Consider the following 12,541-nt stretch of genomic DNA (forward strand, 5'->3'; position numbering starts at 1 on the left):
ATATTTCCACCCCACCTTTCCCTCTACTGCAGCTGAGTGAGGGCTGATTCCCTGCTTAGCTGCGCTTGTGGTTTTAATCCCCAGAGACATAAACTACAGAAGAGACTATTGCTCTATCCCTTTTCCCTCTGAAGTACCTGTGTCAGCCTCTACTTGCCTTTCCCTTGTTTACCCTTTCAGTGTCCTTGTCATCCAGCTATTAATGTTTGCAAGGGTCTCCTGACACACACAGGGGTGTGTGTGTGTGTGCACCTGGGCCTCTCTGGTGAATGCTGCAGAACTCCTTTGGGTGTTAACAGGGCTGCTCCCAGTAGTCCTGCTAAACAGCAAGGGAATTTACATTTACAAAGCCAGTAATCAACTCTCTTACTTGGAAAGTCATTTCTCTACTACATCTACTTCAACAGTGGCCAATGCAGTAGAGATCCACATCCATTATCATGGACTTTGCAATTTTAAGATTCAAAGGAACTGATGAAAATACACTGGGACATTTATCACATCAAAGATGTGATATTGCAGGGCAGAGATATTATAGTTTGTCTCTCTGTCATGCATATGTTATGAATGGCTCTGTCACAAGGGAGACAGAAGATTCTGTCATTTTTTGGACTGTTCCTAAAGATGCTGATGCTTTAACAGAGGGCTAAGCCATACCTGCAAGGGGTGTAGTAATTTAGGCTCCTCCTACTCTCATGGAATAGTTCCCTGGAACAGCATAGCCTACCTTGTTGCTTTAGATGCAATTTCATCTCATGCAAAATATGCCATGAGCACTTCCAGTTTAAGGCAAACACAGCTCTCCATTGACTTTAATTGGAGCAGTTTTCTGAATGCCCCAACAGAATCAGGTGGAAAACCAATCCTAGAAATTAATGGGAATCAGGTGGTTTAGTCTATTTAAAAACTTTGAAAATCCCAGCATACATTACAATATTCTTTGAGGAATACTTAGTGTAAGATAGCCTGAATTATCCAAATTCAGTTTTCCAAAACTCCCTGTTATTCATGTTTCTCATTATCTATAAATTACATTCAAAATTACCTTAATTACCTGAAACCTTGGTTATCCAGACATGTTTGTTGTCCCCTGTGATGCTCTGGTAATTGATCTTGTACTGCATTGCTCCAGCTGATGCTTCAGTGGTTACAGAATAAAGGCACTGTTGGTCTGCCACGTGCTACTACAGGTTTGTCTTTTCTGTGCTGCTCAGCATAAAGTTGGTGCAGAGCTACAAAGAGTACATGGAAAGCTCCTAATCATTGCACTGATAGGTATTTGGAGAAAGTAGAGCTGTTATCAACTTCTCCAGGTCTAACAGGACCTTCCTTGACTTAACTCTGGAGAAAATAGAAGAGGATGAAATGAAACTTCCTAAGCAGCAAAGTACTTCAACACTGCCAATAAAGATCTGCCTTTTCACAGTTCCAGATCCACTGGTTTACTCTGGTCAAACCAATTTGCCCTCAAAATTAGGTGAGAGAAATCCCAGGGTGATTCACCAATTATTAATCTGATTAATTTACTACTGTCACCCACCATAGATGCCCAAACCAGAAAAAATATTGTACTTTGAAGTTCCATAACAAAAATGCTTACGGTTTGTACAGAACCTTAATTCCCACATATGTGGTATCTTTCTACCATGTAAAATCTTGTTTCCAGGAAAACTTATTGTCTGGTGTATGGCATCCAATAAATTTCAAGAAAGTAAATTTGTCATAACTAATATTTAGTCATTAGTTATTCCCTCATTATAGCTCCTGAATCATGACCTAGAATATAGCTTCATAATGATCACATTAGTTTTTGAATGTGATGGTGCTGCAGCCTTAATTAAGACCAAACGCTGAAGCATTTTCTCACAATATTCTCAGGTGGAGGGGTTGGATCACAAACTCCCTTTCTCTGTTTGAAATGAGGCATTGCAATGGCATGCTAAAATGTTGTAATTCCAGCAGGGTTATTTTTGTAAATTGAATTTTTCTGGTGGTGCAGGTCATTTGGACAAGACTTGTAGCTGCTGAGTAGCTTTGCATGAATAAATCAGTTACTATGACAAATGCCATCACTCCAATATTTAAGCCAAAGCCCTGGTTTTTGACTGTTGCACCCCAAATGTTGTTTGGTCTCTGCTGTCAGCTTTGGGTGTGGCTGTTTGTTTCAGTGGTCCTGTACATTTATAGTTGCTATAGGGGCATTGATAGCTTCATGTAATTGTGACCAGTTTTGTCATCCATTTAGAAAAGATATGTATCAACTGGAGCAATAAAGATGTAGTTCTTAGCTGGAATGGGTTGCTGTACAGCAGGATTTCTTTACAGGATCCCAGAGCATCACAGCAGTTAGAGATGACATCCTTCTATATTGGAATTTCTGCATTTCTCTGTTGGTCCCTGGTTATTTATTGCTTTTGGGCCCTCCAAGATCAGAAGCTTGTTGTGACTCTTAAGAATGTGGTCGTGATTCCTGTTACAAATGTAAGTTTAGATCTTGAGTAAATTTCCACCAAATGGGACTTGGATCAGAGGTGGTTTCTGAGCCACAAACTCCCACAGCTGCTCTCACTGTGGTTCCACTTAGGTACCTGCTCCTGCCCCAGGCTGTCCCTGAGGCCAGGAGCCAGCAGAAAAGGACAAATCCTGCAGTAAAATACCACTTGCCATGAGGAACTGAGCTTTTAGTTGACCTACTTGACATACCCTAAAGGCATTTAAAGGGAATATCAAATATATGAAAGACTTGTTTAGATGAAAAGTGAGCAGTTCTGAATCTCACATTTCCCCACTGTGGCCCTGTGTCTTGTGGAGTCACTGTACTTTGTGTAGCAGGACTTTGTACTTTGCTGTTCTATCCAGCAAGATTCAGACAATAAGCCATACCTATATTTAAATTAATAAGCCATATCTATATTTAAATTTGATGTATTGACTTTTAAAAGTAAAGTTTATTGTTCTTTTCTTGGAACTATTGCATGTTTCACTGCCATGAAAAGTTATTTTAAGTCCTTTCAGTGGGGTGAGAAGATCAAGTAGAATAAAAACCCCTCTGTATAAAAGCTGCAATGTGGTCTTCAAAGAGTGTACTTCTCATAGTGTGGAGAGATCCATGTCAAAGATTTGCAGTGATTGCCCTTTGTTCTAGTGGAACCACTAGTTCTCTGATATATTGCATAAATCTGATCTTCTGCATTAGTGTAAACATGTACTGAGCTGCCTTATCAAGATCAAATTATTTAGATAATTTGTCTTATCTTTATGGCTTTTTTTTATTAATGCTAATATGTGGCAGAGCAATATATTAAAAAAAGTTGTATGTGGGTTTAATACTCTGAAGCAATTTTTAAGTTTTTATTGTAACTTTATTGCATTTGCATTGGTTCTTAATCATCTTTATTGTTCAGAGTTTTTTCCCAAACTAGCAAACTCTGTGATGTACTACTATTTCCCACATTGTACCAAGGCACTCCTCTAACATATATTTAAATACAGTTCTGCATGTAAAATCCATTAAAGAGTTCTCCTTCATGTTTTCCTATTATGAGATATTTACTCTTAATCCAAACACCTCTACAGATTTCCTCCCTAAAGTCAGTCCCTCCATCTTACTGAATAAGGCTTGTTCTGGGCTGGGGGAATGTCAGGTTTTGCATTGCTAGAGGTTTATGGATGTCCTGATTCTGTGGCTTTACTGGGAACTGAATGGGTGCCTTGACATATTGTTGTGATGAAGCAAAATATGCATTTGATTAATTTTTAAAGGCTTTTTTGATGCCCTCTGTGTGTACGTGTGTGCTACTTCAGTGTTCTCTTCCTTCTTAACTCCTCCTACAGCAGCATCTGTGAAACCATTATTGTTTTCCTCACACAGAGAAATTGCTCCCATAGCCTTCAAAATTTGAAGAATCGTTCAAGGGCAGAAAAAAAGATAAATGACTGGCAGTTGTTTTTCAGTTATAATAATTTTATTAGTCATGCATTCTCCTGTGTTTTTTCAGAGCTCTGGGACTTCTTTCTCTGAGCAATTAGAGCTTTTGAACAAAGAAAACTTCTGCTTAGATGCAATGATGAATTTAATACCCCTGCCCACACTCCTCAGCTGAATCTGGGGACATTGTGGTGAGTTTTAATACCTGAAGCTTTGTCTGTGTGATTCTCTCTGCTTGGGGGCTCTTGATGCAAATTCATGTAAAACATTGTAAGAAAAGAACCATCCCTCCCTCTGCCCCCTACGGCGCATTATTTCTGCATTCCCATCAGCCTAGGGGTGTGCAGAAGGGTTCTCTCATACAGATGCATGAAATAGTTGGAAATAATCATTTATTACAGTTTTCTAGTAATAATTTCTGCAGCTGGTTCTTCCAGGCCCTGGGCTCCCAGCACCCCCCAAGGCAGAGCCCTCCCTGCTCTCTCAGGGCTGGGCTGGCCCCTGAGCAGCTCCCAAGGGACATCGCCCATGTCCATCAAGTTCTTCCTGCTGGAGCCAAGAGATGGTGGCAACACCTAATCTGCATTAATCCTACAGTGAGCACAGCCCCCATTTCCAAGGCAGGAGGAAATCCCTGCTGGGGGCTGCTCTGTGAGTGACTGGGGTGTTTCCAGCCTGCAGGGAGAGCAGAGGCTGCTGTGCTTTTTAAGTTACTTACCTAAGTTTATGAAATGCATGCAGGAATATTAGGTCCCTATAGCTTGGGACAGTTTTTTGTAATGAAAACCAATTAGTCAAAACCAAAATATTAATGAAAAAGTAATTTTTGAGGTGTTTCCCAAAATTAAATCATTAAGGAAAATTTTGAGTGTTAACTAAAGCACTTTTTAGGTAAAAAAACTAGAATGCTAAAAATAAAAATTTTAAACTGTTAAAACTTTTTGAGATTTTGTTTTAAACTTTCAGAGATTTTATTTTGGAGATTTTGACTTTTTGTCATTAAAATATGTCTTTGGTTGCTTTTGTGAGGCACTTTCATTGCTGTTGTTTGCTGTTTGGTGATGTGGTTGGCTGTTGTTCTGATTTGCTGTTGTTTTCTTAGATGTTGACTCTTGCACTCCCTCTTGTGAGAGGGAAGACTGTTTAATGAAACAGGAAATGTTTCTATTCTAATGTGACCTATGATTTCCTGACTGTGTGGAAATAAATAATTTTCCTAAGTTAAAAAATTTCATAACAAATGGTATAGAAAGCTAACAACATTGGTGAAACCCAGGAGCTTCATAAAGTAGCAATTACCCTTTCACTTTTAGATATTTTGCCTTTTTTCCCTTGTATTTTGTTCTTTTAAAGCCTAACATATTAAGAAAACCTGTCAATTTTAATGTTTTTAAGTGGTTCCTCAAAAAGACAAAGAGAAAAAAAAGAACTTTATTCCTATTGTTAGAGTGTCAGTATCTGGAGAGCCTTTAATTTTTTCCTTTTTAAAGCTTTGAATTGTTCTGTTTGAAGTTCAAATTCAGGAATAAAACAAGAGTCAAAACTGAAAGTATGTTTCTATATAGCAAATTAATGGACTTAACCAGGAAAAAGCTGTCTTCAGCTCTAAAGCTTGTCACATAAAAGGAATTTTAACCTCTTTGGGATTTCTTTTTTTTGGTTTTCTTTCTTTTTTGACCCCCCCCCCAAAGGCCATTTTTCCAACATTTCAGAACTACAGAACGTGTGTACCTTGATAGTTATGTGTGAAAATTTATAATAGGCACTTTGTGGGGTTGAGTGGAGTCCCATTGAAGTGAACAGAGAGCTTGGCCTAGGCCTTAAATACACAATTACAATAATTTAAGCTTCTAAGTCAAAATCCATATAAAGCAAATAAAAATTACTGCTGAGCCTTTGAATTTCAGCCTTCACTCTGTGTGTATTAGTGGAAGGAAAATTACATTTGAAATGGTCACCATGCAGATGTTGGCCAGGAGTTCTGATTTTCTTGTAGAATCTGATTTTTCTCTCTCTGATCAGCTCAAAGCCAGCGTGCAGTTAGCACGTGCTCACTTTTCAGTCATGCCCCAAAATCCCCAGGGTGAGCACATCCTTCAATCCACAAATCCAAGGGGGATTTTTCCAACACAGATTGATTTGTGTATGCATATTTAGGTGTTAGGGAGAGAAGTAAAGCTGTTGAGAGACTTCTGCAAGATTTAGAGAGAGAAATGTGTTGTTACAGATTATAATAAGGTGTAAAGGTTTTTCACTCCCTAAAATGGAGAAGCTGACATATTAAATTGCATGTGCTCTAGTGATGTGGACTGACTCAGAGAACTTGAAGGAAATAACAGCTGTGCACATCAAAGCTTAAAAATAGAAACTTCATCAGTCTGTAGCAGTTCAGAATGGATGAAGAAATCAAAAACTTATTAATTACAGTGCTCAGAGAAAGGAAAGCTAAAGTTCAAACTTTCTGAAGGCTGAATGCTGCCAGCAGTGCTGCACATGTCTGTGCTGGGTGGCAGCACCTTGTCCTGCTGAGCCACTGTTAAAGGACACACCCAGGCACCTGTGGCCATTTCAGATAGCCCAAGAGGACTCAGGGGTCCCACCTGAGTTATGATGTTATGATGTAGGGCATATGGGAGACTCCAGCCCTTCTGGAGTGGCAGCTGGATGCCCTGAGGCATCTCAGATGGCAGTGGATGCTTCAGTCTAAGGAGTAATTGCACATAAACATAAGCACAGAGTCACTTTCTCTCACATTTTAATACATAGTCACCTGAAGTGCTTTCATAGCAGGGCTTACAGTGGGTTATTGTAGAAAGTAATGAACAGTTTATCTAATTTTAAACTTAGTAAGAACTCTGAGGTGAATGGAACAGGTGTAGAGCTTAAAATCAAACCAGGTATAAAATTAAAAACTATCCTAGCGTCAAAAACTTTAGTTAAAAACTATGATTTAAAGTTGCAGTGGATGGTTGTTTTCCTAATGACCTCCAATTCATGAATTCATTCTAACATTTTCCTTTTAATATATTCATAGCTAAATATAACTTGAATGTTGTCCTAATTACATTCTCATGTTAATGTAGCTCTGATTCAGAATTTCTATCATTATTCTTTGTAGAATTGTTTTGAAATGATGGAAAGTTCAGAGAAGATGCTCCATTCTATGACTGTGCCTTTGAATTATTTATCAAATTCAAAGACAGAAATATAGCTAAAATCTAGTTTGAGTTGTAAATGAGTTTTGGTAATGTAAGGAGGAAGTGCAAGTCCTTTTTGCAGAATGCCATGGGTGCAGCATTCGGTACTGCAGGAGCACTGGGGGCCCAACATGAGCAGAGATGTTCTTGGTTAATAAGAAACCTCCACTGCACCAGCTGGCAAGTGCTGTCTAAGCAGATAAGACAGATAAGACAGATGATGTATGGAAGAGGACAGACAAAGAGAGATACAGAGAACTTGCAAAATGGCAGTGCAGGTTGGTGATAAAATTAAGAGAAAACCTGTCCTGTCTTGGCCAGAACCAGCCATCGCTCCCTCTGCGATGTGCCATGGAAACAAAAGCTCTCCCAAGAACTGTTTGCCTCATGTTTTCCACAACCCATTGCAGTGGCAAACAGTACAGTGCTAACATCAGATTGTAGGAACCAGCATTAATGCAAAGATTGTGGCTGTGGCCCTGAGCTAGGTAGAGAACAAACAAGTGCTGGTGATGCGTGCGCGAGTCTGAGAGGGTGAGACGCTGCTGGGGAAAACTCAAAAGGAGAAAAGGAAACTTGTCATAATGTAAGCAGCAGTTTTGCTAGAGGTAAGTGAGGGGAAATTCTTCATTTATAAATGGTTCATTGAGCCATGATAATAAAGCAGTGCTGCAGAAGAAGGATAATTATCTACTTAAGTATCAGATGCCCTAAGGGTACAAGCTTCCCTTCTCTCCTTTGGAAAAATGAATTCAGATTAAACAAATGTCCTTTTTCCTGTTTTAGTGTTGACATGGATTTCCTTCTTATGAGTAAAATTAATTAGTTTTTCCATTCCTATATTCCTGGTATGGAAATCAGGTCTGCCAATCAACTTTGCAGCTCTTCCTTCAGGCCCCAAGTTTAGCCAATAGCATCGTTTATGGATGTGCTCTGTACAATGCACTGGGAAGGCACAACTGAATTACAAGGGGTTTACTATGCCTGGTAATTTACCAAGGGAAACAGCATTGCAGAACTAAAACCCCACAAAATGAGGAGTTTTGTCTCCATCCAGGATTGTTTTGTTTCCAAGTACCTGCTTTCTAAATATATTTTTTTCCTTTCTTAAATGTTAATAACATAAGCTGTAACAAGCGAAAAGGACAATAGGAGTGGCATAGCTGATTCTGTACAAAAAACCCCTGAGAGACAGATTTTCAAAGCAGATTAGCACCCACAGCTGGGACCAGTCTTCTCTTGTTCTCTTGGGAGCTGCTACAGGTAGAGCTTGCTCAATTCTGCTCCCACTATAGCAAATATCCATTACAGACTTGTCTGTTCTCATCTGGATTTAGAAAAATAATCAAAACCTGCCACTAAATCTTTACTTTGAGAAAATGTCTGGTTTTCTGTCCTATCAGAATGATAAGTGTGATTTTTATAATATAACCTTGGTGTACGTAAACATGTTGCCTCTGTGCTTATGGAAATAATTGATCTTTCACATGTATTAATCTTATTTCAAATGTCTCACCTGGTTCTTGACAATCAGGTTGATGTAACCTTTTTGTGAACCTGTTAACTGCAGAGCAGCTCCTAGTTACCTTTCCTGGATTATAGAGAATATTCCTGAACACCTGCAGGCTTCAAGATGCAGTAAAAATAAAGATGACTGTAATACAATGGCATGGAACTTAATTTTCTTCAAATAGTCTTTTGAATACTTATTTTAATACTGGAAAAAATAATTTTCGTAGCCTTTGGTCATGAAAGTTCAAGTGGTGTTAAAGGTTACTTTAAGGTCTTCATTCTGCAAATTCTGTTCTGTAAGTCAGCAAAGAATTCTGTCTGCAGGGAATTGAAATGAGAATCAAGTACTTGCTTGTTGGATCTACACAACTGAGGCTCTGCTAAGAATTCTGGACCATATTAGTAATGTTGCATAATTGACTTTCAAGTGAGGAATCATAGCAATTATTAATTACTGTGAACACAGCAGATCAGATGACTGTAAGCAGCATCTGTGTACTTCCATTATTTACTTTATAACTTCATTTCACTGACTGTCAAATCACAGTCACCAAGGTAGAATTAAATCAAAGTATATTTACAGGATTGTGAACACGGTGCTTAAAAGGAAATAGTCTTAATTATCTTAATGTATTTTTAAAAATACACGTTATAGTTACAACAGGTGAGCATTCCTCGTGAATTGTAAATAATGTGTAGAAATAAGTGATCTGCTAAGATCAGCATAGTGCCAGCTTGTCATATTTAGGTGCCTAAAATTAGAGGGGTCAGATCAAGATTTTCAAAAAAAATATATCACATATGGGGAAAAGCATTGTAAACTCCTGTCTCAGACAACACATCCAAAACCCTCTTAAATTGCTTTGGCTTTCCTCCATTTTTAATCACAAAAGAAAATGTCTCTGACTTTCACAGGAGATAAATACCAGCATTTCTCCATTGCGATTGTAAATTTGAGTCTGTGAAAAATTTGCTTTCCCTTAAAGGTCTCAGTACAGCACAAGAGCCTTGGTAATTTTGTCCATATCTGAGGGAATATTCGTCCATATTTGAGGAAAAGAATTCTGAACACAGCATCGTATAATTCCCTGTAATTAGCCCTGTGTTTCTGATGCTCTTGCTGTGTCACCAGAGAGGAGGAGCTCAGACAATTCAAGGTTGATCAGAACCGGGTTCCAGGCTGGGGATCGAGGGTGTTCTGGAGCACTCAGATTTGTGTTTGAGCCTTGACACTGCCACCCTCAGATGTCCTTGTTTGTCCCCTGCGGCCGGTGGAGCGTTTCCGTGACCTGCGTCCCGAGGAAGTGGCTGATTTGTTCCGTACGGCACAAAGGGTCGGCAACGTGGTGGAGAAACATTTCTGTGGCACTTCTCTCACCTTTTCCATCCAGGTTGGTAAACCAGTCAGCTGAGAAAGGTTTAATGGTTTGTTTTATCAAGCTTTCAGCCTTTTCCCCCAGCCCAATCACAAAAGGAACTTCAAGGAGCAATAAATGCAAAATAACAGCAATAACAGACAAGAAGCCAAATAACTGCATTGCAGTATTCCAGATTTGCCATTGAGAAATCTAAAGAGGAAACCAGTGGGAAAGTGTGGTTAATTACTGACTGCAAAGCCTTGGAGAAAGCCAGCAAACACTCTCAAATGCTGTGCTTGTTTGTGAGTATTTCAGGAAATATTCTTCCTTCAAAGAAGTGTTGGCAGGGTTGACCTCTGGAGAAGGCAGCCACAGCCCCTGTTGCACACACAACCCACTGTACATACTTGAGATAGGTGATCCCTCCTCACAGATATTTATATGCAGGCAGGGATCTGTAGCCATGTAAATACATTATAAATTCTGACCTTTCAGTTGTTTGTGCTGGGTGTTTTTATACCAAAAATGAACTCTGTTTAAAGCAAACCAGGACACTAAGCCCATTCATTAGAATCAGAATTTAAGCAAGCACAGTTTGATTAAATTCTTATTCCATGTGTGGATTTATGTTCACAAGGATCAGAAATCTATTGCTAGCTATTGAAAAATATAATCTGAAAAAATGAAAAATAGAAACTTGTTTTTGTGATGTGAGATAGTTTCCCTCTTTGCTGGGGTGTGATATGGAAAGGAGCTTTGTCCAAAAACTTAGTGTTGAATAGTCCTGAGGAAAAATATGCTAATTTAACAGGCAGTGTAATTGATGTAAATGACTGTTGAGTAAGATTTCTGAATTCCTGTGTGATCCTTGTTAGATCCTCTAACCTGAGACTTTTCCTTTTGCTTACAGGATGGCCCTGAAGCTGGACAAACAGTGAAGGTGAGTGCTCATTATGCAGAATACAAATTAAGACACAATTATAGGAACTAATAAAAGATCAAAGCTCGTCATCTGCAGTGCATTGCTGTAGTGTGACTTTATCCTTGAGATCAAAAAATCCCAAGTGTACAATAGCAGTAAATACTTTTTATTGAAATTGCACAAGCTAATGTTTACACGTTTTCTTCCTGGACAAAAATTTTCAATCAAGAAAATATCTTTTCTAAGCTGCTGGGTGTATTTATGCAAGGAAAGCCTCATGAAAAAGGCATCTGGTTCTGTTTTTTGTTTGTTTTATGGAGAAAATATTGCCCTTCCATTCAGGATCTCTTTGTTTTTCTGTTTATTGCCTAATGAGTTGTAGCTAATTGTAGGAACAGTTAAACTGAACCACATTATGAAAATATACCTTTTGTCTATTCTATGCTTTCTCTCAGTGTATTCATATCACATTCTTGTTACTGAAGTTTAAATGTAATGGGCCCAGTGAAGCAAAAAACCAGATTTTAAGTGTACTTCCAAAAAAAAAAAGGTGGGAGGGTAGAAGGGAAGAGAAGGATTTATGATTATATTCTCCACTTGAGTAATAACACAGATAACATCCAAGATGTCTCTCCAGCCATGTTTCACTGCCTCATAATGCAAATGCAATTGCATGTGTAGTTAGATGATATGCCTCAACGTTAGATAAAGACTATTTTTACATTTGGAATCAGAGGAAAGTCAAATATAGCTATGGGTTAGCACTTTGTAAAATCAAATAAGATGTCTCAGAGAACCTGTTTGAGTTGATTAAGATAACTGTAACAACCAAATGATGGTGGATAGGAACATTTTACTTTTTTTTCAATTTGCTGAATTGACCTTATTTTTCCTTCTGCCTTTTGCTGCCTGCTTTGAATATTTAACAGAGAGGTAATAGGGAGAGAGAAGAAGAAATTAGAATATTACCAAGCTTGGGATGTGATGAAGGAATATAACATGATTTATTTCTGTACTGTGACAAAACAGATTCCTTGACTCATGACTTGGAGTGCATTGGGTGGGTTTCACTGGCAGTGTTGGTTGATAGGTGAAATAATAAGTTAAAATACTTTTGAAGTAAATTTTGTTATTATCACCAGTATGATTTATGATGAAAAACTGAGGATTTATTTTAATAATTTGGACAAGTGTTTTTCTCTCTATTAAGAAAAGGTATGTAGGAATGGTTATATGTGAGAAGAATTATTTATATGAGTGAGCAGAGATGTACAAAGATGTGAACAGTAACAAATGCTTTTGTAGGCCTTAAAAAGGCAGGAAGCTCTGGTTTGCTTTGGGTTTGTACTGGAAATAAAGAGCATTAAGTGTTCATTACAAAATGGCAGCCACCCTTCATGCCTCCTTCTCACACTTTTAATAAACACTGAGATGAAAATGACCCGTGCTTACAACTGTGAACCCCTAGACTTTGCAATTATGAGTGGGTATTCATAAATCAGAGGTTATCAGTTTAAATTTCTCTACTTTTCTGCATCATTGGGCAACACTGTAATTTATCATCATCGCTTTGGGATGTTTATCATCCAAAAATGCCAACAACTATTTTCTTCAGAGAATTTAG

At 38.3% G+C, this 12,541-nt stretch overlaps 1 protein-coding gene across 2 annotated transcripts in view; it reads left to right on the forward strand.

The window, feature by feature from the left end:
• FHIT (fragile histidine triad diadenosine triphosphatase) overlaps positions 1–12,541 on the forward strand; it is a 457,578-nt gene that overhangs the window by 313,183 nt on the left and 131,854 nt on the right. For both annotated transcript variants that reach the window (XM_071439471.1, XM_071439470.1), the window contains exons 3-4: positions 9,883–10,028; positions 10,906–10,935. In XM_071439471.1, the coding sequence (XP_071295572.1) occupies positions 9,883–10,028; positions 10,906–10,935 (176 nt within the window). The remainder of the gene's footprint in view (positions 1–9,882; positions 10,029–10,905; positions 10,936–12,541) is intronic.

The sequence above is a fragment of the Agelaius tricolor genome, unplaced genomic scaffold (assembly GCF_023055355.1).
Source record: "Agelaius tricolor isolate 1412-34295 unplaced genomic scaffold, bAgeTri1.0.p SCAF_14, whole genome shotgun sequence".
Classification (NCBI taxonomy): Eukaryota; Metazoa; Chordata; class Aves; order Passeriformes; family Icteridae; genus Agelaius; species Agelaius tricolor.